At 36.0% G+C, this 16951-nt stretch overlaps 3 protein-coding genes across 3 annotated transcripts; 2 read left to right on the top strand and 1 right to left on the bottom strand.

Annotated features, from left to right (window-relative positions):
* Positions 1-144: 144 nt before the first annotated feature.
* On the bottom strand, positions 145-2411 carry LOC110748949 (transcription factor MYB30-like). Its single transcript, XM_021948930.2, has 3 exons — positions 2138-2411; positions 1811-1940; positions 145-1202 (listed from the first exon to the last, which is right to left on the bottom strand). Exons 1-3 carry the CDS (start codon positions 2268-2270, stop codon positions 671-673), a joined length of 795 nt encoding a protein of 264 aa, XP_021804622.1. The 5' UTR covers positions 2271-2411; the 3' UTR covers positions 145-670.
* An 8108-nt stretch (positions 2412-10519) lies between these two features.
* On the top strand, positions 10520-11671 carry LOC110748958 (large ribosomal subunit protein uL18y). Its single transcript, XM_021948939.2, has one exon. It carries the CDS (start codon positions 10584-10586, stop codon positions 11478-11480), a length of 897 nt encoding a protein of 298 aa, XP_021804631.1. The 5' UTR covers positions 10520-10583; the 3' UTR covers positions 11481-11671.
* A 1441-nt stretch (positions 11672-13112) lies between these two features.
* Positions 13113-15626, top strand: LOC110748986 (actin-depolymerizing factor). The gene is made up of 3 exons (XM_021948977.2): positions 13113-13284; positions 14233-14498; positions 15180-15626. Exons 1-3 carry the CDS (start codon positions 13270-13272, stop codon positions 15328-15330), a joined length of 432 nt encoding a protein of 143 aa, XP_021804669.1. The 5' UTR covers positions 13113-13269; the 3' UTR covers positions 15331-15626.
* The last annotated feature ends 1325 nt before the right edge of the window (positions 15627-16951 follow it).

Below are 16951 nucleotides of genomic sequence, written 5' to 3'. Positions count from 1 at the left end.
TACAATCATATTGCCGACAAAAAAAACTATTATTAGTGGTGAAAATCTGAGCTCATATGGCCTTTTGATGAACCTCTAAACATCCATCCATGATCAAAGGCATTACTTCAAAACATAATCCGATGCATATATGTTCATAGCATATGATAATTATATTTCTTTCCTTGTGAAAAAAGTTCAACTACATCATCGATTTCGCCATCATCGTCGTCATCGTCATCATCATTGTTACATAAACTTGAACAAATAATAACAAGCTTCTAAGGAGGATCATCACTAAAACCTAGCTAGCCATAAACTATATACAAAACTGTTTCCACCAACTCAATCTTTTTAATTGTCTCCCACACTTTATTCTGTTCTTTATCCACCTTTCAATTAACCACCAATATTGTGAAGACAACCCGAATCGCCTTTTCTAGATTATACATATATCCTTTATCCTTTATACGAAGAGGTACTAGCTAGCCTTTTAGTTTCTTCGTCAATGCACAAGTCTTACTTTTGGACAAAGGGGACAACAGACTTTGCCCCCACTATTGAAATTTCTGTCCAATAAGCTAGCTTTTTGTTAACGGTCAAATTTGAAGATATAGAAATATTTAATAACTATTCTAACCGCCATTTAAAAATTGCCTCCAAAAGAGAGAGGGTCTGGTAAAAGAGTTTATCAAAATTCTGGTAACTCTCGTGTGTCCCCATAGCCAGCTCTAATGAAAAGGTCGTACCAAAACTCCATGCCATCATCCATGTTTGGACAAAAAGTAAAACCCAACTCCCCTGAATCGTTTTCAGTGATTGGAAATTGGGGTTGTGCTTGATCATTTGTGGCCTCTGGAAATTCCAATTGGATGCTGGAGTTATCAGCTGAGAGTGCCTCACACCAGAAACTGTCGTCGATTTCGGGGAATGTTTCCGAAAGCTCCATGTTTTCGCCTTTGATGGTTATCATGTCCTGGTGATTATCATCAGTCAATGCAGCTGTGACTTCTGTGACTGAGGAAACATCACTGGAACTGGAAGATGGTTGTGGAGAATTCATATTTTCTGGCTCAGCAGACTGGCTTGCGACATTGGAAGCACTGCTTGCTGGTGATGAGGTTGAAGTCTGATCTTTGAGTCTTTTCTTCAAGTGGGTGTGCCATACATTTTTTATCTCGTTGTCTGTGCGTCCTGGTAATCTTGCTGCAATTGCTGACCACCTGAAAATCGATGGAGGAAATAAATAAAATTAAAATATTTTGCGTGAGAGTTTGGCTTTTTTTTTTGTGCAAGTACAAAAATTTATGCTTGATTTTGAATTTGACTGCAACTTGTGACCACATTTTCTGGCTGCATGTGGTTCACTTGGTTTAATTTATTGGGGTGACTTCCAATTAATCTAGAGAGAATCTTTTGATCAGCCCACTTGCTATTCTTTTATAGATATATAGAAACCAGTTGCCTTTGTTTGTGTGTTCGAGAAACGATCGTGGTTTTAATTTCCATGAAATTGTTGTGGTTAATTCTAGCTAGTCATCATGCCCACTTAATTAAGGGCAAGAAGAGAGGAGTATAATCCTTTACTTCAAAGCAATGTCTATAGCCTAACATCCCACTTGATAAACATATATAGGAACCTACACCCATAATATCCAGCCAAAATTAAAAGGAAAAACAATACCATCATGTAAAGGTTAACTGAAAGCCTGTTTCTAAATTACGTGCAGTGTGTGTGAGTTTCGTATGTTATCGCCTCTCTCAATATGAAAGGTCCTAAAAAAAACATGTTTCTAAATTAGCTTAATTATAAAAGTTTCATGAAAAATACCTGTTACCCAGCATTTCATGCAACTTAATGATAGCTTCCTCTTCTTCTCTTGTGAAGTTTCCTCTCTTGATATCGGGTCTCAAATAGTTTATCCACCGGAGTCTGCAGCTCTTCCCACATCTCAACAAGCCTAATTAAAGAAATAAGTGGAGAAAAATATATGAGTCCAAAGCTCAAATCAAACAGAATTTAGCTTCTATTTGAAGTATTCAGAAAAGTTGGATATAACAGTAAAACTTGTGATCCTGCAATGCACCAAGCTATGTGAAAGAAATGATCTTATTAATCTATGGAGAAAAAACCCCCAGATTTGGAACTTGTAATTACCAGCTTGCTTTGGCAGGGCACGCCAGTTTCCATGACCATATTTTCGGATGAAGAAAACTAGAATTTGGTCTTCTTCAGGCGTCCATGGCCCTTTCTTCAATCCCATCTTCTCACAGCAAGGAGCTCTCACCATCTCTCTCTCCCTCCTCTCTCTCTCTGCTGAATAATTTGGTAGTCGATAATGTACACACTATAGCTATATCTTTCAAAGGAGCAAAGCGAAGCTAAGATATAGTAGCTAGTTTGGTTGAGTTTTTGATGAGCTCAATATTTTTGAGGCCATGGTGTGGCTATTTATATCCTATAAGATCTCTACTCATATAAAAAAGGTGTCTGAATTGGACCAAGACAAAGAAAATGTATATTCAAAGCGCACTTGCAATTTCCGGGAAGGAGATAAAAATACGAAGACTTTAAGCTTTTCATTGAGAGTGGAGAGACTAATTAAGAGTTGCAGAGATTTACAAGGCTTGTCATATAGCGAGTATACTAAAAGTACACGACCCAGGACGTGCAGCAGACAAAATATCTGGCCCATTATCTCATAAATTAATAATAAGAAAATAGTGTGACGTTCGATAGTTGAAGCAGCCAAAGTAACAAACCTTTTCTCTGTAGCTTTGCTGAAAATATTACAATTTTTTTTCTTTTCGTAATTGCAATTTTCTATTGGATACTTCTTGCCTCCTTTCTTGGCAGGAGATATTCCTTCCTGCAAATTACTGTTTGACAAATGTGCAAAAATAATTCATCGAAAACGCAAAAAGAAAAACTTCTACACACATATCATGCTATCATTGACAGAAATACAAGAGTATCTACTTACCGAATCTATTTGTTCAATTAATTATGGTGAAGTGCTATTAATTAAGTACCAATGGCAGTGATTAGTTTGAAGAACTAGTTTGGTTATATAATAAATAGTACGCTACGTGTATAGAACTACAAGCAAATAACATAATACAGGTTTATTTTTTCATGAAAAAAGAAATACACACCATCTCTTTCATTGTTTTTGTGGATATAAAAAGAAATATAATTGAAAAAATGCTCTAATAAATAGATTACTACTGACCTACTGATAAATCACCTCATCTTTGACAAGTTGAGCTTCGTTTCGCATCTTTATACGGTATAAAGATGCGAAACGAAGCTCAACTTGTCAAAGATGAGATGATTTATCAGTAGGTCAGTAGTAGTCTATTTATTATACCTCACAATTTGTATTAATATATAAATCGGTCCGATCCCAGGCGCTTGCGAATAGAGCAGACTTTGTTGGGAGAGGTCCCCGCTTTGCGCCCGACAGTACCTCAAGGGTTAGTCCCCGCAATCGCGCGGGGGATACCTTGGTTTTCACCCAAAAAAAAATATATAAATCGGTCAATTCTAAAATGTCCTAAACTAAGTCAACCAATTCACAAATTTCCTTTTCGCCTGACAACTAATTCTCAAAAAAATAAAAATAAAAATTGAAGTATGTTAGTTTTGATCGAGTAAGTGTATTTGCACCCATTAATCTGCTCAACACACTTTTTAAATTTAGTATCGACAATTCTACTCTTATTAAGTAAAAAACAATCATGGCATGAGGGAAAAGATAGAAAACTCCTCTCTCACGTGTTACGACCATGTATTAGAGTAGAAGACATAAAACGACCTATCCTCCTTGTCATGTCTAATGACTTTGGAGGGCGGAAGGGGAAGGCCTCCCTCTTTCCCGTCGGCCCTCCTTCCTCTTCGTCGGCCCTTTCTAAGTTTATCATGATTATTAACTTTGCCACAATCATAAATAAAAAAAGTAGTGAATGTTAATTAGTATTAGGGAAACACCGAATCAGGTGGGGTGAGATAAGTTTTTCATTATTTTTTATAAAGGGCCTAGAGTTCATTAACTTTGAAAACATAATACAATGGTAGTAAAATAACAAATCTAGAAATTGTCTTAAAGAAACGAAAATGTATTGAGTAATTTATTAGATGCAACTAGATCAACGAAATGATAAGGTGGTGGATCCAGTCTTCAAAAGTTTTGGTATAAAAATTAATGAATTTTGTAGTGTAATTGTAAATCTTCATAAATTGTTATAGTTGAATTTAATTGTAACAGCTGGGATAAGGATGGTATATGAAAAGTCAACAAGTTTGACTGGTATTCTTCTCATGGGTCAAAGAAACACGCATGTGCGGATGCGCTGATCTCCAATCATAAACAAGACAAACGAAAAATGATCGGCCGGTCACCTTCTCAAATAAGCATTTTTGTAATCATTAACTTCATAAGAGGATGGCGCGCCACTGAGTCAAAACCCCAGGATTTTTCAATGTCTCTAAGACTAAGAGGCTTCGGTTTATTTATTTGTTTATTATAACAAGCGATATTCTACTTTAAATACTACAGAAAATAAAATTTAAATTTGAGTGCAGAGTCGGAAACACATCTGCTCTAAAGATAAATTTGCTATAAGAATAAGAACCACATTAGATTGAAAATGCTCTTTAAAATAACTAGATGTAGTATATTTGAAATGAATTTAAAATGACTATAAATAATTCGAATTCCTCTTTTTTTTTTTCACATCTTGACATCTATATATGCAGAACTTAGATTGTAATGGTTTAAACAAGCAATTTTACCATATGACGTTATATAAATCATAAGATTTAGAATCGCTCCATCCAAATGGAGCAATTTTTTTAATTTTTTTTTTTTAGTAAAGTCTAAGACTTAGTATTTGCATGCATTATACTTACAAATCACATTATATTATTACATTTATTTTCGAATATCTGTTTTTGAAAAGTATGATTGAATTTTGGAATACAATAGTTGGATTTTAGAAAGTAATTAACATCTTACCCTTGTTGACTTGAAAGAGTTGATCCATAATTAAACAATACACTATCAAATATGCTCTCTCCCCCACCAGGCCACCAAGTTGGCAATATGAAATATATATATATAGCTTGTTTGGTCAACCAGAAAGTTGAAGAATATTTAAACTTTGTGGCGATTCTAGGCTTCAGAGACGGGGAAGATGCAGCACGTGTTCATATTGTCCAATAATAGGTGCGCTTCTTATATTGAAGAAGTCTCATCTCATGCATTCACGTAATTCTGGCACCGCTGTCAAATTTGGAAATGTAACTCAAAATATAAGTCAAGAAAACAAACTTCAGCTCACAAACTAGCAAATGGTGAAATAAATAGACATATTAACATTGAATTCATTCTTGGCAAAAAAGAAGAACAAAAACGTTGAATTCATATGTATCATGGTAGTGGATTAATCAACACGTTTAAAGTGTATTTTTATAGTCCTGATCTCTTGGACTACAGGGGTCCAAGAGATTTGTGGTCACTCACCGTTGGATGTAAATTCAATGGTTCATTCAATCTTGCACTCATTTTAAGAAACTTTTTTGAACCATTGGATTAATATCCAACGGTAGGTGACCACAATTTCTTGGACTCCTGTGGTCCAAGAGATCAGGACTGTTAGAGACTGTTAGAAATCCTAATTAAGACTTTATAAAATTATATCTTGCTTCGATTCGTGCCGTGAAGTAATTTCATATAAGTTTCTTTTGTGAGTGCTACTAATACTATTTTTTGCACTCTTATGTGCGAGCGTGAATAATATTTATTTTTTTAATGTTAGATAACCCCATTATTTGTACAAAGATAACCCCAGTCTTTCTTCAAGAGAGTGTCTCATAGGGATAATGCTTCTTTTTACCTAATCTAATCAAGGGAGGAGTGTGAAGACAAGCTTGGAACATCTTTCAAAATTGAAAAGATAAATATTGTTATAGTTAGTTGGCGCTCATTTTTTATTGGGAGATTCACTATTATACCCAATATAGGAGCCCAATTATTTAAAAAAAAACCCTATATGAAATAGACTTTAGAAACACACCAAAAGCCTGTTTACAACATAACAAAAAGGCTTTTAATTTCTTTTAAATTATAAAACTGCCATTGATTTCTTAAAACAAACTCAACCTCAAAACCTCATACAAAAGCCCAAAACACTCAATAGGGCATTAAAGTAATTTAATAATCAAAATTAAATTAAATTGGTTTGTTTATAGAAATTAAATGGTGTAGGGTTTATCTATAGTATTAGTGTTAATAATGGATATATCACTAAATATCTCTTTTTTTTTTAAAAAAAAAAAGGTGCAAAGAGTTTAGTGATAAAAAAATAAAAGGCCTTGCTACAATAAATTCATAGATTTTTTTTTTTCATTTTAAAAAAGGGATAGTATATTATTGATGAACAAATAAAATACAAATCAACTATGTGTCGAATATGAGTAAATCTTCTCCAGTGACCAAACACAACAACATGTTGAATTGATCTAGAGAGAATTACGCACAACCCAAACAATGACTAAAAGTTTACCAAACGCCAAACTGTGTTATCACACAGCTGATTTCTCTCACAGCAAATCTGATAGCGATTATTTTCACAGCACAGCAATGCCAAACTGGCCCTAAGTGAAAAAGAAAAGTGAGGCAATGTTGGAAAGGCAACATGGATGGTCGCGGTACATTGAATAAGAATAGGAGAGCAATATAAAAAGTTGACTGGACTAGCTATTTATAATAAATAAATAAATAAAATTTTATCCGCCAGTTTATTTGAATTACTATCTCATAGACTCATAGAACTCTGCGGTCCCATGTTTGAACAAAAATATGTTTTTAGTATATGGATTTAAATTTAATTGGTTTAATTTCATTATCATTGAGACTAATCCAAGTCCAATTTTAGTCCATTTCATTATGCGCTATTAATTTTGATGTTACCCTCGCTATTAATTTTCACGTCGACAAAACACTAACTCCATTTTATATTCGTTACTCCTTCTTGGCCAGTTATTTTCATTCAAGTCTATGTCTCTTCCATCTTTTCCGAGCAGATGCTGAAGATGGAGGAGAAAAAATTAGCTCCAATGAGTATCTCACATTTTTCATTATGCGCTAGTACCATGATATGAATGCGTGAGACACAAGTTATATAATTGCAACGAAAGCACGTAAAGGTTTTGTCATGATGTATGGGTTTTTTTTTTTTCCAACGAAAACGAAAGCACGTATAATTGTAGTTAGTTAGAATTAAGAACAAACAGTTTCTTTAGTTGGGCTTTTTTCCTCAACTCTTCTTCCTCTAATTGGTAGTAACCAGAATTAATTACAATAATTAATGTGATGCATGCATTCATCTTTATAAATAAAAAAATAAAAAAAGATTCAAGAAACAAATTTTATTTCGTGTATCTTAGGTTAGATAGTTTTGCACTGACTTAAGTTGAATAGCCATCCATCCCATCATTGAATCTTTAATGGATGGCTTTTTCTACGGACAAGGACTTACTGCATATTTTCTCCCCCTCGTATCTAATACGCAACTTCCACCTTTCATCTAATTGACCCAACAATCGTTAGAGCAAGTCCACCCCAAAAGGCTAAGGCCAAGGCAAGGGCTGCCATTATTCATGTGAATAGTGGCAGCCTTGCCTTTTTCGGTTCCACCCCAAAAGGCTAGGGCAAGGGCAAGAAAAAAAAAGATTATGCAACAAAATATAAACAATTTAGAAATGTAAGAAATAAAATGATTATGCAAGAAAAAAAATAAATATGGAAGAAAATATAAAAAATTTAACAAATGCAAGAAGAAAAAAAAAGATTACAATATACAAATATTTACAATATACAAATATTAGAATGAGAAGAGTTTGTATGAGGATTTGGTGTGGAAAGTGAATAAAATTGTTATGTATTTATAGGGAAAACATCCATAATTTTTTGGTTTTTTTTTAAAATTTTGTTGGATTTTTTTTCAATTTTTTTCGCTTTCTGACGTCAGCGTGATATTAGCAATAACGTTAGCGCCCAGGATTGGTGGGCCCCATGGCTTGCCCAGGCTCCTACTCACGCGCTGAAGGGCTTCTGGGCTCGAAGGGGGTCCTTTTGCCCGGTTTGCTGTTAAACATTGCCTTGCCCTGCTGGTAAGAAGTTTGGGGCATGCAATGGTGATAGGACTTTCCAAGTATTTGAATGAAAGTGAGATTATTATTGTTTTTTAGGAAGAAGGGAGATGTGCCATTTTCTGTCAATTTTTTAATTTAAAACGGTTGGAGTAAAGACAAGCTTATATTAACCTAACCATTTTTGTTTGTATTATATATGATCAAAATTGGTTGTTATTCCACAAATGTGTGCCACAAGTAGTTGCAGAAAAAGATGACTATATGACAACTCTGGGAACATTCTTTTTTTATTCTCTTAGATTGCATGGGTCTTTTTTTTGACTAAATGAAGATTATTTCGCTAATATTGCTCTGGAATCTCTTGATTTTGAATGATCTCACGGTGAACTGCCAACTAAATCCTAATGACTCATTCAATTTTTTCAATGCATTCACTGTCATTATAACTTAATATTAGCTTTAAGGTGACAAGAGACTTGTAATTCAAGTGGTAAAAAACATTTATTTTGCATCTGAGGTACTAGGTTTGGTTCCCCCCTCCCCTAATATCACTTGTATAAATTTATTTTGAAGGTGCTTTTTTCCTCTTTGGTTTACAACTTAAATTGATGGGCTCGTTTGATGTCTATTATTCGATTGTTGAAAGAAAAAAAAATGACTCCCATCCCACGTGTTTTAGCATTTTGTGAACTAATCCAAAAGTCCAAGCAATGCTTTTTCATTGTTAATTGCATAGAGATATGTAAATTAATAACAAGTGTACGTAATTTTATAAAAAGACTTTATCCAAAGGATATTAAGAAACTTCTACAGACACTTAAATTAGTAACAAGTGTACGCAAAGACTGCATCCAAAGCACAAGTGTATGTGTTAAGAAAATTCTACACCTAAACAGAAGAAAAATCAAGCCCACTCTGTGGCTTGGACAAGTTCTTCTATATATATAAAAGACTTGGTATTTGTATGTATTATTATTACTATCTAGAATCTAACCATGAAAATAAAATAACAATGTGATAAAATACAGATTGTGTTTGGTTGCAGAAATGGAACGGTGTGTGAAATAATCAAGAAAGGAATGAAATAAAATAAAGGAATTAACTAATTCCAGAGAATTGTTGTTGTTGGCAATCAGGAATAATCATCCTGCACTTCTCCTCTCTTATTTTCTGATAACGGAAATGTGCAACTCCTTCCAGCTTTTTTTAGAGGATGAATATTTTGGAGTGTTAATTAATAACATATCCCTTCTATTTGTTTTGTGGAATACGAGCATCAAGCATTGGGCTTTGGTTTTCAGCTCCCTTCTTATTGGGTCATGTTCGAGGTTTTAGAATTAGGTCATATTTGGTGGGTTTGACTGGAAGGATTCCGGGCCTCTAGATTTAGTAATTATGCATTTATTTGCATTTTGCAAGATCTGAATCATTCTAATCATTTAACGACTCAAGATATGACTAGTCAATTTTTAACTTTTGACACCTATCTATTAAAATAATTATTAACACAAAAATAAAGAAAAATAAAAACAAAAACCTAGTAGCCATCCTACATACCCCAGAGAGAGAGAGAGAAAAAAATAGGAGAGAAGGTTGGCTGTGAGGAGGTAAGGGGGTTGCCGTGAGTGGGGTGGGGTGGAGAGTGTCATGGGTGTCTGCTGATAGGTTTATGGTTTTTTTTCTTTATTTAATTTATTTAGACTTAATGGTGTTAAATTAGAGTTAATTATATGGATGGGTGTCAAAATTTAAAAATTGATATGTCATATCTTGAATCGTTAGATGATTAGAATGGTTATGATCGAGTGAAATGCGGGTAAATGCAAAGTGGCTAAATATAGAGGCTTGGGATCCTGGATTGGAATTGACTATTTCAATTAAAATGGGCAAAAGTTTTGACTGTTGTTTGGTGTGTGAGAACTGGACTTATTAAATTAAATAGCAGTCTAACATATTGTGTTTTATAAGTACCACCTATACGTGTGAGACTCATAAGGACTGGTTTTGGAGTCGACTCCAATTCAATCGAATCCGGCCACTAAATGAGGCTTGGGTTTAGTGCGCATGGCTTGGATTAAGGGCTGAGGCCTTGGGTAGCCAGTTACGTGTTTTAGGTCTGAGGCCTTGGGTCTAAGGGCTTATAATATGGGCCTCGAATTTGGGTCCAGGTAAGGTTTTGTGTCTGAAGCGTTGGGTTCTTGATTTCGGGCTTATTTGATGTTGCTTTTTGTTGTGGGCTTGGTCTCTTTGTTTGGGTTGTAGTTTTCTTCTGACTGTTAGGTTTAGGGTTTTGTAGCTATTGGGCTTTCTCCAATGGATTTCCCAAAATGGTAAATTCAAGGCAGGGTCCTAATCAAAAGGGTATAAATTGCTGCTCATTTCTCTTCCTCAACCCTTCTGAAAACCCTAGCCGTTCCTCTCTCTTTTCTCCCATCTCCTCTTAGCCATGGCCTTCGTGAAATCTCTGAAATCCAGGGCCTACTTCAAGCGCTTCCAGGTTAAGTACAAGAGAAGAAGACAGGGAAAGACCGATTACCGAGCCAGAATCCGCCTCATCAACCAAGACAAGAACAAATACAACACACCCAAGTACCGGTTCGTCGTCCGATTCACCAACAAGGACATCGTCGCCCAGATCATCTCCGCCAGCATCGTCGGCGATCTGGTTCTCGCCTCCGCCTACGCCCACGAGCTTCCTCGCTATGGGCTCAAGGTGGGCCTCACCAACTACGCCGCGGCCTACTGCACCGGGCTTCTCTTGGCTCGCCGAGTCCTGCACAAGCTCGAAATGGCCGACGAGTATGAGGGCAACGTCGAGGCCACCGGCGAGGACTATTCTGTGGAGCCATCGGAGAGCCGGAGGCCATTTAGGGCTCTGCTCGATGTGGGTTTGATCAGAACCACAACTGGGAACCGTGTGTTTGGTGCTTTGAAGGGAGCTCTGGATGGTGGGCTTGATGTGCCTCACAGCGAGAAGAGGTTTGCTGGGTTTTCGAAGGACAACAAGCAGCTTGATTCTGATGTCCACAGGAAGTACATCTATGGCGGGCATGTTGCTGCTTACATGGGGATTTTGAGCGAGGATGAGCCTGAGAAATTTCAGACCCATTTCAGTGGGTACATCAAGAAGGGCGTTGAGGCTGAAGGGATTGAGGAGATGTACAAAAAGGTTCATGCCGCCATTCGTGCCGATCCAACCGTGAAGCTGACTGAGAAGAAGGAGGTGAAGGAGCACAGGAGATTCAATCTGAAGAAGCTTACTTATGATGAGAGGAAGGAGAAGTTGATTGAGAGGTTGAATGCTTTCAACTCAGCTGCTGGGGATGATGAAGATGATGAGTGAGTGTGGATGGTGCCCAGTGGGGGTTTGGGGCTTGAGATTTAGTTGTTTGTTTTTGTTATGTAGACAGCTTTTCAATTCTTTACTCTTAAGATGCATTTTGATTTCTGTTTTTATGTTTCCAAGTCCTTTTTTGGTGCTTTTGCTGTTTGAGACAATCCTAGCTAGAAATATGCAATTGGAAGTTTTGAATAGTGTTGTTGTTATTCAAGCCCCTAAACCCAAGTTTTATTTCAAGTGTTGAACTTTGATTTCCATGAATAACCTCACCGGAAATGACCTACAATTGAAACTAAAATGAAGAACACTAGTGATTTTGGTTGCAGAGGTTTTTAGATTCATACACACAAATTACGGAGTGAAAAGCATTCAAGATTTGCATTGCAGATCCTCCAGGAAAATCTTTGCCATCAAAATCTAGTTTTACTGGAAGGCCTGAGAATCCTCCTATCCTTCAATGCTGTTCATCCCTGTTTCTTGATAGCTTCAGAAATCAGTTTTTGAGGGGCGGGTTTGAGGATTAGTTATAGGCAGATAATTAGATTGTTTCCCCTAAAAGAACTTGGTTATGCTAATTTTGATGTCTCTGCTGCTTCTGTGATACATGATCCAACCAAATGGTGACCTTATATTTAGTGGAGCAACAGCAACTAGGAGTCTAGCCCTTCACGTTATCTTCTTGTAACCGGCTCCATCAACTTTAACTAATGGTGGCAGGCACTTGGTTTAGCCTTTGGGCTTTGTAGCTTTGTTGTTTGTCTGGTGTTATCTTGGATTAAATGGGTTTCTAGCCTTTTATGGGCTCTAGTTTCGGGTTTCTCTGTCTTGGATTGTATGATTTTTCTTCGGCCGATGGACTCTCAAAAGTTGGTTTTGTGTTGGATTGTATAATTTTTCTTTGGCCCTTTTCTCTTTTCACCACATTGGTTTAGGTTGTATCCTTATTGTTTGTAACTAGAAAAGCTTATGCATAGTTTATACAACCATCCAGTATATAATGATTGATGGTCCACAAATGCTATATAAATCTTACATAAATATTGCCAATAGAGTCTAGCTTAATGAAAAAGAGTCATGATTTATAGACCAGTGATCTCAAGTTTGAAGCTCCATGACACTCTTGTAGTGTGCGTGAAAAACCCTCCTTTTTTTATGGTTGAGATTGTTGCTTGTATTAAAAAAAAATCCAATCATCCACTCTGTAGCTATAGACTATAGTAAATTAATTTTGGATTTATTAGTCAAAGGTCACATATACTCTCACGTAAATGACCTAATACATGTTTATATATGATCAAATTTTCGGTGTGACAATAACACCGTCATATTGTACTACTAATTCACCGATAATAATATAATATATATACATATATAGTTAAAGTAAACACACATGTCCTACATATATTATAACAGGTAAATTGCAAATGCTACTTGAAAATATTACGATTATTATGTAAACCTAATCCACGTTTAGGAATCACGACTGCATTAGTGTCACTAATCAAAAAAATTTAGTAAACCTAATCCGATATGACCACATCAATGAATTCTCCTCCAACACGGAATGGCGGGTCGTTGTCTGGAAAAAGAATAATACAATACTTGATATTTAGACCGAGATACGAAAAACACACATACGAGACGCGCCTCTTTTTTACTTTCCCCTCCTCAAAACGCGAATCTTGTTCTTTTCCCTTTTCTCCTTTTGCTCTTCAGTGGCTCCCTATTCTCCTTCTTTCTTCTCCATACGCTCCTCCCTCTCCCTCTCTCTCTATCTGCTTCCGTAACAGTTATGGCTTTCAGAGGAGTAAGTTTCACCTGTTACTTGTTCAGATCTATTTATATTTTTTTTTCTCTCTCTTCTGGGTTTATAGATTTGTGTTTCTGTTTTTTTGGTGCTTTTAAAGTTCTGATTACTGGGTTTTGGTTTGCTTTTGGCAGCAGATAAACACATGGGCTTGATTTTTATCTGCAAACTCATTTTCTCTTTGTTTTCTGTAGAAATTTAAGATTTTTTTTGGGTCAATTATCGATTTACTTGCACTTATTAATGTCGTTAGTTAGTAATCTGCTTGTTGCAAACCTTTTCTCTTCTGGGTTGTTTATTCTTTACTTTAATTTAATTTATTAAGAAGAAATTTAAGAAATTTTTTTTGTGCTAAAAGTCCTGTTTATTCTTTTTCGTACACTGGATATATAATGGTGGCTGTAACTTCTGTTCTTATTTTTGTCGTAGCAATTCATTTTCTTGCACAAAATTGATGGCTTTATTTGAATTTATATAAAGGCAGTATCTGGTTTGAGGTTTCTTGTTTGTGGATGTGGGTGTGCGAATCTGACAAAGATGTGATTCCTTTCATTGCATGTTATGGAGACTTGGGACTTGGACTTTGAATTGGATTATCATTTAAGTTTTTTTATTTGGGTTTGGTGGCTTTGGAGTGATCATGGGTTTTGTTCTGTTGGCTCCAAATATTAAATATGAAATTCAATATCCACAATTGGAATTACAAGTTCAAATGTTGTTATGGGCCATCAATGTCTGTGTAATTCCAAATGGTAACTTTCAAGTTTGGGAAGGATTAAGCATATGTTTGATTTAATCCTGTACAGCGTCCTGGTGCTTGTTCTTCTTGGACGGGTTTGTTTAATGATATCTTGAAGTGAAATTCTGATTTTATTATGCTCTGCAAAAATGACAACTGGTAGTTAATGCTGTTTGGAACAATTATTAAACACTGGGTTTTCATATCAGGGAAATGCTTCATCAGGCATGGGTGTTGCTGAGCACTGCAAAAACACATTCTTGGAACTGCAGAGGAAGAAGGCTTATCGCTATGTGATTTTTAAAATTGACGAGAAGAAAAAAGAGGTTGTGGTTGAAAAGACTGGAGGTCCAGCTGAAAGCTATGATGATTTCACCGCTTCAATGCCTGAGAATGACTGCCGATATGCAATTTATGACTTTGATTTTGTCACTTCAGAGAATTGTCAAAAGAGCAAGATCTTTTTCATTGCATGGTTAGTTTCTTTTGTACGGTTACTTTTTCTGATTCAAAATGCAGTTGAAATTGCCAATCAAACTAATTGATGCTAGTGACTCTTCTTTTGGTGAACTGTGTTTTATTTGAGATGATGCTGTGTTTTGACCTTCTCTAATCACAGTATGTCCTTTGGAAAGTTTGTCACATAAGTAGGTGAATGCTCCCCCTGGACCAAATTATGATGGCAAACATAGCGATGAGTTTCATTTTCCACTTGCTTTACTTCTCAAGCATTTGGTGAGGATCGTTTTTGTGTTGGTATATTGGAGGATTTTTTATAGTTTGCTTAGTTTTTGAATTGGAAGCTGAGGTAAATGTAGCCTAGAACACTTTTGGATCGACTTCAGCTTAATTGCTCCTTGCTGAGCTCTTTTTCAAGGATTGCTTCCACCTCTTTTCATCATCATATCCCACTTGGTTTATGTGAAACTTGAATAAAAACTATGGATCTTGTTGATGATTTGGGTCTCGTTGTGATCTCTATGTGAGTAATGGAGAGGAAAGATGTTTGCTGTTTACATATGCAACTTTTAAAGGTCTTTCGTATATGGTTGTGTTTCTACTATTTTCTGTATGATACTGCTTTCCTCCCCCCTTTTGAGTTGCTATTGCCATTGCCATTTCAATTTTGATGTGATACTGATGCTTCCTTTTCCAGGTCACCCTCTGTGTCACGGATCCGTGCCAAGATGCTCTATGCAACATCAAAGGACAGGTTCAGGAGGGAGCTGGACGGTATCCATTATGAAATCCAGGCAACTGACCCAACCGAGATGGAACTAGAAGTCCTTAGGGACCGTGCACACTGAGCACTTGTTTTAAAAGGGTTAGGTATTTTAGAGAAGCACCTAGGCTTCTTTTGGAACTCGAGGGAATTACTTTTCTGGTCTGAATATGTGCATTATATGTTCCTGGCAGAAATTAGGTATAGTTTAATATAATTAATAATCAGCACCTGGGAAGGCTGATTAGGGGCTCTGATTATGAGCTCAATGGCACCGGAATATGAGCTTCCTTTTTACCATGATGCTTCTCAGGTGAAATTGGATATGGTAATGGATAATGATAATTTGACTCATGTTCTATGGAATAGATATTCATACTCTATCGGGGATGTCTCTCCTTGCATTGCATTTACCACTTATCATCATAGTACATTTTAGTTTTGCAATGAGTACTAAAAAGCCGAATGGATCGGTTGTGAATTTTATGACCTTTGTTCGAGATAGTTGAAGGGATCTATTTGCTGCTACAGAAATTTGCCTTTAGGGTATTCATCTGAAACAATAATAACCCTTTTGGTATTGTTTCATTGCTCTTCGTTAATCAATTTACCTTTCGAATTTGCGGCAACTTGGTGCAAGATGGGTCACCTAAGAGAAACCAACACAAAGCTGAATGTTATAGATGGCCCCCTGTTTTCTAGCTTTCATGTGTTTTAATGCTAGTTTAGCTCAGTTATTGAATGGTCCCGTGCATTAATATAATTGGATTGTCTCCATAAACGAGTCAAATTAAAATTAAAAATCAGATCAACTATGTTACAAGTCATATTGGTTGTCTTCTTGTTTTGCATTCTGATGCCTTGTAACCATGCTCAAGCATCATACCATTTGGTATAAGGTTGGATTTCAGGCACATCACGTGGTGTAAAACGGTTTGGTGATGCAGCCTAAATTTTGATCCAACAGTTAGTGAAAATGGTTTTGTGCTCAAAGAGAATATGAGACTAAATTACTTTTAAGTTCTTAAAAAAAAAAAAAAAAAAAAAAAAAAGCCCCAAAGAAAAGCAAATGCTGATAAGAAAATTTCAAGGCTAACCCAGATGATCTTTTTGCCTAATTTCTCTTCGTACATCAAGCTTTTATCAATTTGGTTAAACAGAACTTATAGAATTGTGGGTAATTCTGGTTTTTTCGATGCTAAAATGGTACGAGATGAACATTATCTGCATGCAAAGAGGACAAAACCAATTAATACTTTACGGAAAAGCCCGTGTTTTCTCTTCCAATCAAAATGAGGCTAACTAAACAACATTAAAGAAAGTGGTAACAAAAGCAAAACCCTTTCTTAATTTATAAACAAAATCAAGATAATTTGAAAACGTTTGGAAGTTTGGTCAAATCAAAAGTTCTAAAACATGTACTGCTGTCTTTGAACTTCAAAGGATTTTCGGGACTTTTCGGCTGGTCTTGCAATTCTGAAGGACCAAAAGGTAAGGTAAAAAAAACTGTAGGACCCTGTAGGTGCAAATGTTAAAGGGAGGCCTAACAAGACCTTTAGCCTTATCTTTTTTACCAGTGCGGTTCACAGAGAAGACAAGAAATTGTCGTCTACAATAATCACTGTCACTATCTCCTCGTGATGTTACGTTAATGGGATAATCATACAGTCACGTAAAGCCATTTCTTTGATTCACAGTATTGACCA

This window comes from Prunus avium, chromosome 1, assembly GCF_965620075.1.
Source record: "Prunus avium chromosome 1, drPruAviu1.hap1.1, whole genome shotgun sequence".
Classification (NCBI taxonomy): Eukaryota; Viridiplantae; Streptophyta; class Magnoliopsida; order Rosales; family Rosaceae; genus Prunus; species Prunus avium.
The sequence above is the reverse complement of the archived record's forward strand: the minus strand, read 5'-3'. Positions and strand labels throughout refer to the sequence as shown.

Coding starts and splice junctions, on each gene's coding strand:
- LOC110748949 (XM_021948930.2), bottom strand. CDS start 2,270: ATGGTGAGAGCTCCTTGCTGTGAGAAGATGGGATTGAAGAAAGGGCCA. Junction 1,941..2,137: donor TGCCCTGCCAAAGCAAGCTG/GTAATTACAAGT, acceptor TTCTTTAATTAG/GCTTGTTGAGATGTGGGAAG. Junction 1,203..1,810: donor CATGAAATGCTGGGTAACAG/GTATTTTTCATG, acceptor ATCGATTTTCAG/GTGGTCAGCAATTGCAGCAA.
- LOC110748958 (XM_021948939.2), top strand. CDS start 10,584: ATGGCCTTCGTGAAATCTCTGAAATCCAGGGCCTACTTCAAGCGCTTC.
- LOC110748986 (XM_021948977.2), top strand. Junction 14,499..15,179: donor AAGATCTTTTTCATTGCATG/GTTAGTTTCTTT, acceptor TTCCTTTTCCAG/GTCACCCTCTGTGTCACGGA.